Source organism: Balaenoptera acutorostrata, chromosome 12, assembly GCF_949987535.1.
Source record: "Balaenoptera acutorostrata chromosome 12, mBalAcu1.1, whole genome shotgun sequence".
NCBI classification, from domain to species: Eukaryota; Metazoa; Chordata; class Mammalia; order Artiodactyla; family Balaenopteridae; genus Balaenoptera; species Balaenoptera acutorostrata.
This window is the reverse complement of record NC_080075.1, coordinates 7,821,540-7,836,509: the sequence shown is the minus strand read 5'-3', so window position 1 is coordinate 7,836,509 and position 14,970 is coordinate 7,821,540. Positions and strand designations below refer to the sequence as shown.

Here is a 14,970-nt window from a genome sequence, read left to right as displayed (position 1 = left end):
CTCTAGGCACGCGGGCTTCACTAGTTGTGGCACGTGGGCTCTAGAGCGCAGGCTCAGTAGTTGTGGCGCGTGGGCTTAGTTGCTCCGCGGCATGTGGGATCTTCCTGGACCAGGGCTCGAACCTGTGTCCCCTGCATTGGCAGGCGGATTCTTAACCACTGTGCCACCAGGGAAGCCCATCTATTTTACACATAGTGGCGAGTATCTGTTAATCCCATACTACTAATTTCTCTTTCCCCCCTTACTCTTTGGTAACCACAGGATTGTTTCCTATGTTTGTGAGTCTGTTTCTGTTTTGTAAATAACTCATTTGTATTATTTTTTAGATTCCACATATAAATGATATCATATAATATTTGTCTTTTCTGATTTACTTCACTCAGTATGATAATCTCTAGGTCCATTCATGTTGTTGCAAATGGCGTTATTTCAGTATTTTTTATGTCTGAGTAGTATTCCATTGTATATATGTACCACATCGTCTTTATCCATTCATCTACTGATGGACACTTAGGTTGCTTCCATGTCTTGGTTGTTGTAAATAGTGCTGCTATGAACATTGGGGAGAATATATCTTTTCGAATTAAGAGTTTTCACCTTTTCCAGATATATGTTCAGGAGTGGGATTGCTGGATATATGGTAACTCTATTTTTAGTTTTTTAAGGAACCTCCATATTGTTCTCCATAGTGGCTGCACCAATTTACATTCCCACCAACAGTGTAGGGTGGTTCCCTTTTCTCCACACCTTCTTCAGCATTTATTATTTGTAGATTTTTTAACGATGGTCATTCTGACCAGGGTAAGGTGAGCTGATACCTCATTGTAGTTTTGACTTTCATTTCTCTCATAATGAGCGACGATGAGCATCTTTTCATGGGCCTCTTGCCCATCTGTATGTGTTCTTTGGAGAAATGTCTATTTAGATCTTCTGCCCATGTTTTGATTGGGTGGTTTGTTTTTAAAATATTTTCTATTAATCTACTTTAGCATTTTTGTCTACTGACATTAAGATATTGGAACAGAGGTTTAGTGAAGTTGGCTTGCTCACGGTCAGAGTTGGTAAGTAAGGGAACCAGGCCAGTGAAGTACCACAGAGCACCCCGGTCCTGCCTCTGACGGGCTGTGGACTATTCAGGGCAGAGACTGAAGGGAAGGGGACCAGATACATTTTGGATTCTGCCAATCCCAGCCAAGACGACTGATGGGATACTGAGCAGACATAAACAGACACAGGGGCAAGCTTCCTCTGGGTATGCTAATGCAGAAGCAGCAAGGAGTCGTCTCTTAGATGTCTGCAAAGAAGACAGGACGGCTTTAGGTTTTTGAGACTAATCTTGATTCCTCAAGCGGTTTATAGGCAGAAGCATATGGGTCATTTAGAGCTTGCCCGAAACTCCCGGGGAAGAATTCTTTTTACCTCCAGGGCTCACTATGACGGGACTACACATGTAAAGGAAGTGCCTGCCTGAGTCAGGTCTGGTGCTGTTGGATGAAGGTGAAAGATCCAAGCTCGGCTGTCAACTCTCAGATCTGTGAGAATGGCAGCAGCTTTTGGATTCTGGGGCAGAGTGCTGGCAAGGCAGTAACACCTTCCATGTGAATGAGTCCGTGTGTGTGCGCGCGCGCCCGTGTGTGTGTGTGCGTGCACGTGCTTGTCAACTTCACGTTGAAAGCAAGCAAGAAGAACCAACTAATGATAGCTGAGCTGCCTGGAGACACGCTACAGGTAGTGCATGGATTGCAATTCCTGGTTCTTGGGAATGGGAGGCTAAAGTTGGAGCGTGCAGGGTGATGCAATCCAGGCCCCGCAGCTTCTACGTGGCTGCCTGGCTTTCTGGCCTGCTCCTCAGGGCTTTGGTCAGCCATACACTCCTGCAACTCTTCTCACAGTGCTATGTCAGTACAGGCCAGACTCTGAGCACAGCCAAGATGATGATGGCCCAGTAATAACTCTCATCTTTGGCAGAGCAGGTGGACACGGGGATTGCTCACTCCCCACTTTGGTGGGTTTGCCGAATGTCTTTTGGAGCTTTTAACAGAATCCTTACTTTACCTTCATACGATGCTTTGGTGGAGTCCCATTTACTTTTTCTTTCTTTCTTTTTTTTTTTAATTCCAGCAGTTTATTAGGTTAGCGGTTGGTTTAATTCAGCAGCTAAATAGATGTTATCCAGAGACCTGCTTTGTTCTGTGTTTACATTGTCAAGGTCACTGCCTCAGTAGGTGGTTGGTTCTTACTAATGTAACCAGAGCCCAGGTTGTGGAATACAAATGTTACTTTGTTTTTGCTTAAAGACAAGATGCAAGTAACATAACTATTTTGATAGTTTTGTTAAAATAATGCAACCTGTGCATGAAGAACCAAAATCTAAGTCTGGCTTTCTGTTTTCGCAAAACATCTCTTTTAGTCAGACAAAGTAGCAATATTTGAAGGTAAAAATAGGTTTGTCATGGTTAGGTAAGAGTCTCATAATTGCAGTTTGCAAACCAATTATATAACATAAGAGAAAAGCTGAAGCAATACTGATTGTTTTATTATTGGTATTAGGATTTTCACCTCTCAAGTGACCACCACTGCTTGATGGTTTATACCTGAAAATGTTTTCACATATAACATGTGATCACACCCTCTTCCTTCAACTGCCTTGGACTTCTAAGAATGAAGTCCAGGTAGAAAGGAGAGGTACCCAGAAACATGTTGCTGAATCAGATCTCCACAGAGAGAGATTCTGGCTAACCCACACTCTAGCACTTTTCTATGTGAAGAGGACCATGTCTGGTGACATTTCAGAAACCGTCTGGTCTACTTCTTTGTTTTTTTTCCTTCTTGGCTGCACCGCGTGGCATGCAAGATCTTAGTTCTGTGACCAGGGATCGAACCCATGCCCCTTGCGGTGGAAGCACAGAGTCTTAACCACTGGACTACCAGGAAAGTCCCTGGTCTGCTTCTTGTTTCACTCGGCACAACTTGCTGGCTAAAGATCTGGTCAACATGGAACTGCAAGTGCCCAGGGGCACTGAATTCCTGCAAATGATTTTGCTCCAGTAGAAACAAGAGGTTAAGATAGTCTCCTGAGAAAATCTGTGCTTCTGAGATAACCGGCCCCACTTGGAGAAGATTTGGAAAAACACAAACACAAACAAAACTTTCCGAGTGCATATCTGGACCAGACACCTGAATGACTGCAGGTAAATCCTTTCCTATATGAAAGCCCCCAAGCCTGGATATGAGTGATAGTACAGACTCCAAGGAGCATCCAGTCTTGAATGGTTACAATTCTGCAAAAGCTATTGAAGAAAAAACCCCCATAAAAGTCACAGGACAAAGGGCTATTCCTCTGAGTTAAATAGCAGTGTCCTCCGGAGGGAGATTTCCACTTCCTCTGCCAACCAGCAACCCGGCTGGCAGTTGTATTTGAGAAGAGCATGCCTATCCAATAATGGTACATGGCCCTTCTTCTGTTTTCTGAATGGAGTCTATTTTGGTGGTACTGATATGCACCGTTAAAAAAGCTTGGCTTAGTTTCCAGAATGTAGCTTCCTCTGAATTCTTCAACTTAACAAAGCCATGGTTCTCCGTTTTTGTGTTAATTGCATGTTTGCCCAAATTTAGTGGATCATCTCTTTATTTTTATATAATATTGTCATTTTCCAGATATCCACTGAGGGTCCTCAGATTGAAATTAGTCACATCCTATGATCCAAGCTGGGTGGACACAACTAAACCTCCATCAATCTCAGGTCCCCAGAGGAGGTCTGAGAAAAAAAGTGAGGAGATGGGGTTGTGAGCCGTTGTATATCTGTGCTCTGTGACATTTAGGTTTGCTGACCATCTCAATTTTGGAAATGACAGTTGATTAACATAAAAAAAGACAACTACTTTTTTGTGTATCTCCACGAATGCTTGTGCTTCTCACAAATGTTTATAAAGAGTGGCATGATGTAATAAAACTGGCCTTCTTAAAAGAGTTTTGCATTTGCCTCTGGTGACAGTAAAATTTTATTTATAAAATATTACTTAAGTAAGCTTTAGGGCTGTTAAGCAAACAAATAAACAAAGAGACAAAAACCTCCTGTTGAACATTCGTGTTTCACTGACTGTGCCTGAAGGTTTGAATTATGATTACTTCACATACAGATGACAAAGATCTGATAGTTTTCAATGAGCGTTATTGTGCTGTTTCCATATTAGAAAGAAACCAACTTGTCAGTATAATTAAACTGGATAGGTAGCTTAGGTTCAACATTAATGCAGGACTAAAAATTAAAAAAAACATAAACTACTCTTTTTTTTTCTATTTTTGCTGTTAGGTTTAATATATGTAATATATACTTTTTTGTATAGTCATTGAGAACAGGGCATTTCCCAGCATTTAAAAAGTACTTTAGATTTTTGAGGTTAAATTATCATAATGAATATTACGAATGTGTAATTCATCAAGACCAACAAAGCCAGCGTCTTGCACAATATTTTACATTTAGTAGGCACACAAGATTCTTCTCAGAATGACTCCTTTGGAAAAATGTTTTAGCTCTTGTTGGCTACAAATCCCATCTACGATATAGTTCATTTCTAATGTAGGAGAAACTTGATTTTGGAGCTCACCCCTCAAACCTGGTCCTGATTACTGCTTCAACTCCTGTTTATATAATTCTACACAATTTTGGCAGGATTCAAGAGCACATACCAGGGTGTTGGCTTTTATGAATCTCCTGGGATGTGAATGTCAAGCTGACTGGATGAACTCTGGCCACAAATCCCAGACAAGCACAATGACTCTATTTATTCAGACTTGGCCGCCTGAATGCAGATTGACTCTGTGGGTAATAAATTTTCACAGGCCAAGAACTTCAGCATCAACCAAGCTGATTCCGAGAAGAAAAATACACCCAGGGAAGTGGAGCTGGGCTGCAAAAATCTCCTATATTTTTATTTCACATCTGCATATCATTCAGCTAATACATCTGGTGACGGATGGACACGCACTGCTGATGGCTTCAGAGGTTCTTCTGAAAAGCTCTGCTTTCTGTTATGCAATTGTCATATTCAAAAGGAACAAGGAAAAAAATGAACAGCGGCCATTACAATTGGCAATCTGCTTTTAATATTGCACCCAGAGCTGATGTTACTTATGCAGTGACCTCTACGGTCAACAGCAGAAAACTGAGATGGGAATGTTCCTTGTGCTTCTTCTTAAGAAACCAACGTTAACAAAAGGCAGTAAAGAACTGCAATTCAGTGCTCAGAGCAATCTCACCACCTATAATCCTGACACCTTGATGAGCGAAGCTTTAGAGTCACTCTAAGAGGACCGAGATTCTTTTTGAGAGACATGATTAGTACTCCATGCATTAAGAATAAGAAAAGAAGTGGCTCTTTAACTTGCAGATTTATGCTAATTACCTGGATATCTATTAAATGAATTGTGTGCTCTCCAAATATTGATTGGGGATTAAAAGGTAACTTTTCTTCATTGTGAGAAGTAAATGATGCCAGTAGGAAAATTTCCCTCTACAGATTATATCCCATGATCACTGCCTGTAAAATTAAAACTGTCAGTTTAAGTGGATAAACCATGCTCATTTAAAGAGAAAAATGTAGTTATATAATTAAAATGAAAAGACTGCCTAATATGTGTGGATAATGTAATTACTGGAAGCTGCAGGCACATACACAGACATTCAGTTTGGATCCCTGCTCCTTACTTCCCGGCGCATATGTATCTGTCATCTCTGCAAGACTGTGTGCAGTTGACACGATCTTAGCTGCTCCTTGTTGAGTGTCTTATTCACGTGGCCCTGTCCTCATGCCTTAGCTGTAATCATTTCATCTAGATATTTGCTGTGTCCAACCTCCCAAGCTTACCCTCCTCACTTGAGAGGCAGAACTCATTTTTTTTTAATAACCTTAAATCTGCCTTTTTAAAATTTATTTATTTATTTATTTAATTTTTTTGGCTGCGCCAGGTGGCATGCGGGATCTTAGTACCCCAACCAGGGATCCAACCCGTGCCCCATGCAGTGGAAGCATGGCGACTTACCACTGGGCCGCCAGGGAAGTCCCAGAACTCTTTTTTTTTTTAACTAAATGGGAAGATAGGCAATATAATTCATTTCTCCCTTCCAAATCCATTTAAAAAATGGCTTGAGTACTTAGTACCTTCAGGAGTCATTTTGTCTTAAATCTTCTAACTCCTTCACTTTCTTCCAAAGAAACACTGGCGTCTAGAATTGTCAAAACCAAGAGCCACGGGTTTTAACTGGAGATCAAACAAACTGCCACACATATCTTGTGTCCTTCCTTCATTTACTCAGACACAAAATCTGATTCTCAAATCATTTGTCCTGTTTCTAGTTTGAACCTCATCAAGTATGAAAATTATAGAAGCAAACATGAGAATACGACTCCATTTCCATTAAACCTCCACATTTTCTAAACCTGGTCACAATCCTAGCTCTAGAGGTGACAGTCAAAATGCTACAGTTTTTGAAAGGGAAGGCTGTGAAGAAATGCACTCTCTTGGTTTTGGAAGCTTCTGTTTGAGATAACTTCTGGAAAGTTATAACCTCAATACGGCTTGGCATGAAGCATATTTAAGAAGTGACTATTGACATTTCTACAGAGATTGGATAAATGCTTTTCTCCTAAATAGGTAGGTGATTTGTGTATTTATCTACAGACAATTTTTGTCCTTGGGTCTATGTTTTTTTCTTCTTTGTCAACACTTTTGATCTTTGGATAGGACTAATTTGAAAAAAAATCACAGTGTTTAATAAAAAAAAAAAAAAAAAAAAAGGGAGACCCAAAGTCATCTTTGATACTGGACAACAGACAGCAGGAAATACTCCCAATTCAACAACATTATGCATCATTCATGCATCCATTCAGCAAGTATCCAGCACCTCTGCTGCGCCAGATACAGTTCCTGCCCTCAGGAAATTTCCAGTCTGCTTGGTTGAGATACTTAAAAAAGTAAACGTGGGGCTTCCCTGGTGGCGCAGTGGTTGAGAGTCTGCCTGCCAGTGCAGGGGACACGGGTTCGAGCCCTGGTCTGGGAGGATCCCACATGCCGCGGAGCGGCTGGGCCCGTGAGCCACAATTACTGAGCCTGTGCGTCTGGAGCCTGTGCTCCGCAACAAAAGAGGCCGCAATAGTGAGGGGCCCGCGCACCGCAATGAAGACCGGCCCCCGCTTGCCACAACTAGAGAAAGCCCTCGCACAGAAACGAAGACAAAACACAGCCATAAATAAATAAATTAAAAAAGTAAACGTACTACACAACTAAAATTATGATGAGACCTAAGAAGAAAGGTTAGGTTATTGTGACACGGACTAACCGGGGGTCCAAGTTAGACAACTGGAGACTCCCTGATGAAGTGAAATTTATGCTGCACCTCCAAGATGAGTAGGTATTAATGGGGCAAAAATCAGGGGAGAGAGGCCTATGGAGGCCCTGAGGCAGCTGAGTTTGGCTTGTTGGAGGAGCTGAAAGAAGACCCATGGGGTGGAAGTACCATGAACCATGTCAGTGTGAAGTGAAGGGGAAGCCTTGAGTGAAGCCAGCTGTGTAGGGTACTGTCGGCCACACTACAGGCTCTGGATTGTACCCCAAGTGAAATGGGAACCCATTTAAGATTTTAGACCAAGGAATGACTTGATCTGATTTTGATGCTCTGACTTGATCTTTTTCAAAAGATCCCTGTGAGGAAGTTGTATTATAGAGGGGGGAGAAGAGAAATATGCTGATTTCTACTGGACTGGTTTAGACTAGCCAGGATGGAAAGAGGTGGATAGACTAATATTTGTGAATTTATAGGGCTTAGAGATAAAATTAACATTTGAGTGAGGAATAGGGAGTCGTCAAGGATAAGCCCGATGTTTCTAGACTTAAACAACTGGGCGCCTGGCAGTTCTAGGTTTAGAAATGGTAACAGTCACAAGAGGAACATATTTGTGTGTGGATAGGTAGAGGGGTGGCAAGGACCAGAACTCCAGTTTGGCACAAATTGGATTTGAAATGCTTGTGAGACATCCAAGTGGAAAAGTCAAACAGGTCTGTGGTTAAGAAGAGAGTTCTGAGCTGAGGATATAATTTTAGAAATTGTAAGTATATAGAAATTGAAGGTCATGGGAATTGATGAGATCATCCAGAGAGAGACAGAGAGACAGAGAGGACGTGGAGAAGAAAAATCAGAAATGCAAAAAGATTCCAACATTCAAGATTGGCTGCAGGAGGAGCAGTCAGCAAAGGAGTCTGAGAAGACACAGCCAGAGGGGCAAGAAACAAACCAGGAGGGTAATGGTATTAGACAACTCAATAAAAGTGGGGTAATTAACAGTTTTCAATGCTGTAACTCTTCTGGTGAGACAAAGGACTGAAAAGAGCCTGGTACATGTGCTCTGCAGACCCACTGCGGTCACTGGTGACCCAGTGAGTGGTTCTGGTGGAGAGGAGGGGCAGAAAAGAGTCAAAGGAGAAGTCCCCAAGTAACTGAGAGGAAATGGGACAAACTTTTGATAAGAGGAAGGCAGTGTCCTCTTGTAATAGGGGGGAAGGGAGACGATGAGTGAAGACAAAGGTAGTTGCGTGCATCTGGTTACAGGAAGATGAGGCTTCCCTGTTAGATGCCAGTCAGCATGGTATGCAATAGGGAAGTAAAGATGAATAAGACACAGCATCAGATTCAGGTCACTCACTCAAGAAATCAGGAAGACAGATAACTAAATCTCATATTATCCACATATTATCAATTCTGTGATGGAGGTAGTTATAGGATACTCAGGGAGAAAACTCATAAAATGCCATCACCAGTGAACTGCTGTGAGTTATGTATATATAATGCAATACCAGAAATGCCACTAAAAAAAGCTATACAAAGAGATACACTCAAAAATACTATAGATAAACAGAAATGAAATTCTACAAAATGTTCAAGGAAGCTACAGGAATTCAGGAAAAAGAAAACAGAAAAATGAAAAAACAAAGAGAACAAACAGAAGATGAAAAATAAAGTGGTTGACTTAAGCCCTAACATAATTATCATTAATGTAACATTACATTAATATTAGTTAATCAGTTTAATTATCAACTAATAATTACATTAAATGTAAATGGTCCAAATACATCAATTAAAAGACAGAAATTGGCAAAGTGGATATGCTGTCTGTAAGAAACTCACTTCAAATATAGGTAGGGTGAAAGTAAAAGAATGTGGAAAAAGTTATATTATGCAAACATTAATCAAAAGAAACTAACAGTGGCTACATTGATATAGGATAAAGTAGACTTCAGAGCAAAGAAGATTACCAGAGTGGAACATACATAATTATAAAAGGTCAATCCACCAAGAAGACGTAGCAATCCCAAATGTGTGTGCACAAAATAACAGCTGTAAAATATGTGAAGCAAAAACTGATAGAATGGAAAGGACAAATAGACAAATCCACAATTACAGTTGGAGACTTCAACACTCCTCTCCCAACAATCGATAGAGCAACTAGACAGAAAGTCAGCAAGGATATAGAGTATCTCAACAACAACATCAACCAACAGGTTCTAACTGACATTTTTAGAACACTCCACCCAACATCAGCAGAATACACATAAAACATATACCAACATAGATCATATCTTGGGCCATAAAGAATACTCAATGCATTTATAAAAATGGAAATCATACAGGATGTGTACTTAGACCACAATGGAACCAAACTAGAAATCAATACAAGTAAGATCACAGGGAATCTTGAAACACTTGGAAATATAACAACACACTTCTAAAAGCATCTAAGAGGATGACGTCTCACTGAACTGAATGACAATGAAAATACAACATACAAAAATTAGTGAGATGTGGCTACAGCAGTGACAAGAGTGAAATGTACAGCACTAAGTGCTTGTATTATAAAAGAGGAGTGGGCACATACCCTGGGAAAACCATAGTTCAAAAAGAGTCACGTACCACAACGTTCACTGCAGCTCTGTTTACAATAGCCAGGACATGGAAGCAACCTAAGTGCCTCTCGACAGATGAATGGATATAAGAAGATGTGGCACATATATACAATGGAATATTACTCAGCCATAAAAAGAAATGAAATTATTTGTAGTGAGGTGGATGGACCTAGAGTCTGTCATACAGAGTGAAGTAAGTCAGAAAGAGAAAAACAAATACCGTATGCTGACACATATATATGGAATCTAAAAAAAAAAAAAAATGTCATGAAGAACCTAGGGGCAGGACAGGAATAAAGACGCAGACCTACTAGAGAATGGACTTGAGGACACGGGGAGGGGGAAGGGTAAGCTGGGACAAAGTGAGAGAGTGGCATGGACATATATACACTACCAAATGTAAAACAGATAGCTAGTGGGAAGCAGCCGCATAGCACAGGGAGATCAGCTCAGTGCTTTGTGACCACCTAGAGGGGTGGGATAGGGAGGGTGGGAGGGAGGGAGACACAAGAGGGAAGAGATATGGGGATATATGTATATGTATAGCTGATTCACTTTGTTATAAAGCAGAAACTAACACACCATTGTAAAGCAATTATACTCCAATAAAGATGTTAAAAAAAATCAAAATAAATCAGTTTTCAAAAGTAAAAAAAAAAATAAAAGAGGACAAATCTCAAATCAATAATCTAAGCTCCCTCAAGAAACTAGAAAAAAAAAGAACAAAATGAACCCAAAGCAAGCAGGAGGAGGGAAATAATAAAGATAAGATATCAATGAAATTGAAAAAAGAAAAACTGACAGAGACTATCAATGAAACAAAAAGCTAGTTCTTTGAAAAGAGCAATAAAATTGATAAACCTCTAGCAAGACTGACAAAGAAAAAAAGATCTGTATCAAGAATGAAACAGGGGCTATCACTATAGATCCAGACATCAAAAGGGCAATGAAGGAACACAACTCTACACAACATAAATATGACAACGTAAATGACATGATGGATTAATTACTTGAAGAGCACGTACTACCATAACCTACCCAATGTGAAATAATCTGAATAGTCCTTTAACAATTAAGGAAATAGAATTTGTAAGTTTCTAAAAGTCTCCAGGCCCACATGGCTTCCCTGGAAAATTCTGACAAACATTTAAAGAAGAATTAACATTAATGTTATACAATCTCTTCAAGAAAGAGAAGAGCAAGGAACACTCTGCAATTCACATAATAATAATAATAATAATGTGAATAATAATAATATAATAATATTATATATAATAATAATAATAATGTGAATAATAATTCACATTATTTGTCCTAATATCAAAACCAGACAAAGACAATAAAAAAAAGAAACCTTAGGAACAATATTCCTCAGGAATATAAAAAGACAAGCATGTGAGGAAAATTTAGAGCAATGGGAATTCTCTTATATTGCTGGTGGGAGTGTCAGAAGGTACAACCATTTTGGGAAAAGGGTTTGGGATAGTCTACTCAAATTGAACATCCTATAGCACTTCTACTCTTGGGGACAGACCAATAGGAATGTTCCCATACACTCCCCAAAGACCTGTACAAGAATGTTAGTAACAGCACTATTCCAATAGCCCTAAACATCCTCGTGTCCGTCAGCAGTAGGACAGGTAAGCAAATTACAGTATATGCACATAATGGAATAGGATCCAGCAATGGAAATGAATAAACTTCACTTACATGCAATATCATGCATGAGTCTCACAAACAAAATGCTGAGCGACAGAAGCCAGACACAGCAGTGTGCACTCATGATCCTATTGATGTAACTGTGCTTCAAAGACAAGCACAATTACCCTACGGTGTTAGAAATCAGGAGAGTGGTTATTCTTTTGGAGGAGGCTGACCTGAAGGGGATGTGGGAGACCCAAGAGGCTGGTCATGTCTGTGTCTTGATCTGGGTGCTGGCTACATGGGTGAGTGTGGCTTATGAATATTCATCAAGTTGTATTCTTAGGTAACGTGTAACTTTTCTCTATGCCTGGTGTATTCCATTGTAAGTTGACTAAAAAAGAAGAAAAAAGCCTACTGGATCTGGTGACATGAAGATTGTGGGTGAGCACAAGTTGTGAGGAAGTGGCAGGCTGCAGGGATCTAACGTTAATTCCAATTTTACAAATGGCGACACCAGAGTACAGAGCAGTTCAGTGACTGGGTCAAGGTTGCAGAGCTACTGGGTAGCAGAGCAGGGATTTGACCCAGGGAGCAGGGCTGCTGAGCTGGTGCTCACTCACTAAACTAGCCTGTCTCTTATTTTGAGAGCACAAAGGCAATGATAAAGGAACATCAAGACAGGAATATGCAAGTGCATGAGTGTATGAGGCTACTTTAGGAAGAGCAAACAGGTGTAGCAACTCGATGCTCTTGTGGATGTTCCTTTATCACAGTGGCTACACAGGCTGGTGACCGATAGTCACAAAGACAACCAGGTGTCATGTTAGAAAAGGACAAGGATTTTAGTACACTACATTTATTGAGGCAGGGAAATATACAGTACATTTTTGAAAGATTTTGGGTTAAGGGACAGACTCTGATTATATCTGAAAAAATAATTTACGTTAGATGCTTAATTATCTCTCAATGCCAGAGAAATGCAGAGCATGTATGTGTGCTGTGTATATGCACAGGCTCCGCTCTTTTGGTGTGCAATCATATTTTGGTCTTGAAGAGAAAAAGAATTCTATGTCATTAGTGTTTTTTAAAAGCATGGGATTTACGATTCTGTGATTAGGTCACGGTATATATAGGATATATAAAGGATAACTTAATATAATCAGTGTTAGAGCAATCACTAAACTGCCACATACAAAACCACTCTCTGGAGTCTTAATTACAAGGGAGGATTAGGGTATGAAAGTCACTCATTCTGCCAGCTGCTTTCATTGTAAAAGACAGAAAGGTGTACATACGTGTGGACTGAAAGCAAGAAGGATGTGACTGGTAGATTCACAGTACAATATTTTCCACAGCTACAGACTGAAAAGGAGTAGTTAATGAAGCAAAATGAGTAAACTAAAGGTTCTCACTGCCTTAGAGAATGTGTCTAGTTCATCCTTGATAACTAATTTTTTTTAATTGTGTTTTCAGTGGAAACATTTCCTGGAGATAATTCAGGAAATTCTTTCCAAATTAAGAAAGTCTCGCTGAATGAAACAGTCTGTAAATCCCTTTTCCAGTATCAAGTATACACACTCTACATGTTTGCTGTGACTTAATCCACAGCAAACATAGGTCCAATCCTATCTGGACCTCCACTGGGGAAAAAAAACACAAGAGATGAAATCATTTGCTTGTAGACACAAAGACGAGGAACCAACATGAGGGGTGAAATTGTTCCCCAGATCTGCCAAGATTGCTGGGTTGTGGATATCTGACGGGCCTGCTTCATGCACCTAGAAACAGATCAATCAATCTCTAAAAAAGCCCGAGTGGCCCTCCTTGCTCAAACTTTCTTCACTTGGGCTTTTCTCAGCTGGCCAATCTAGTTTCAAACTGCATTGAGTTCTATCTCATACCCAGTCCCTTCTTTGATGCCTCACCTTCTCTTACAAGGTGAGCAAGCTTTTCTGTGATCTCACAGTCATATCTGGCTCAGATGCTCTTCCCGGAAATTTCCTTTGATCTCACCTCTGCATGCTCTCTTGGTACATTATGTGCATTTGCATGTCTAGACAGCTGCAACACCTGCATGGCATTCCATGATACCTCTGTATAAAATTCACTATTCCAAGATCAACTGAACAGTATACATGTTGTGTATCACGTGTAAAAATGACACAGAAAACCTCTCTGAATTGTCTTTATACCTATCACGTTTATCCCACCTTGACACGATACAAAACAGGTGATGAGACAAAGGAAACAGAAGTGGAGGAAAATCTGTCTTTTCATGTTTTCAAACTTGCTTTAAAATACAAACATTTCCTGAAATGCAGAAGTGAGAGTGATGAATGTTAATTGGGTATTTTTTCACCTTAACTGACTGATCACAGAAGAGTATTTATAAACCCCTGACTGATGTCTTGAGCTGATAAATCAACACCAGGGGAGAACATTTCAAGCACATTTATCACTTAAGACAAACAGGCTATTCTGAGCGCGATTATTTTTTATTCATCGTTTTAGCTCACCTCTACCTTTGCTTCCGCTCAATGTTAATAATATCTGTATAAGACTTCTCAATATTTAATGCTAAAGCATGCTTGTTGCATGCTGATGAGGTGAAGCTCACACATTTGATCTCCAGAAAGCCAGTAACCTTTCCAAAAAGAAAGCTCTATCTCACACTGAAGCCTGATCCCAGGCGGCGTCCTTATAAATAGCTGCTGTTGGCTTCGATGCCATGAAGATCACAGAATTACAGTTTTAAGGGAAATTAAAGCCAAGATATTTGAACAGACTGGCCCAATGGCACAGAATCTCGTAATCAGCAGAGGATACCCAGCGTCCTAGAGCATCACAATTGAGCATTTGTATGATTCAGTTAATACCCAGGACAGTCTACCAGATTGGCATCATCATATCACATTCAGAGAACCGCAACATCAAGGAAAATCTTACCTGTTCATTCTCCTCTTCATCGCTACTTAGCTTAAGGTCATCTTCTAGCATTCTGAAAGAGGGAACAAAGAGGTACAGATACTTAGCAAATTCAAGAGAATTTAGCACCAAAATACCTGTATTAGAGCAATGTTTCAGTAATGAGCGTATTAGATTTCCTAATTAAAAAAAGAATGTTTCCTTTTGAGCCCTTTTCCTCTGATGCACTTAGGAAATTACAAACTGCCACATCATAAAAATAAACCCTCACAACAGCCAAAGGACGTTTGATGAGCTACTTCAAGAATATGAGGTTTTAAACAAACAGAGTCAAATAGGTGCTTTTGCTTGTGAAGTTGTAATTCCACAATTATTTGTCCAGTGTTTTCCATGTGGCGGGGGCTGAGCTACATCTCCATCACCGTTCGTGGGAAGCAGAAGGA

General features: G+C 40.1%; 1 protein-coding gene across 2 annotated transcripts in view; it reads right to left on the bottom strand.

Annotated features, from left to right (window-relative positions):
- Nucleotides 1–14,970, bottom strand: part of AFF3 (ALF transcription elongation factor 3) — a 579,340-nt gene that overhangs the window by 116,698 nt on the left and 447,672 nt on the right. For both annotated transcript variants that reach the window (XM_057558661.1, XM_057558662.1), the window contains exon 10: nucleotides 14,549–14,600. In XM_057558661.1, the coding sequence (XP_057414644.1) occupies nucleotides 14,549–14,600 (52 nt within the window). The remainder of the gene's footprint in view (nucleotides 1–14,548; nucleotides 14,601–14,970) is intronic.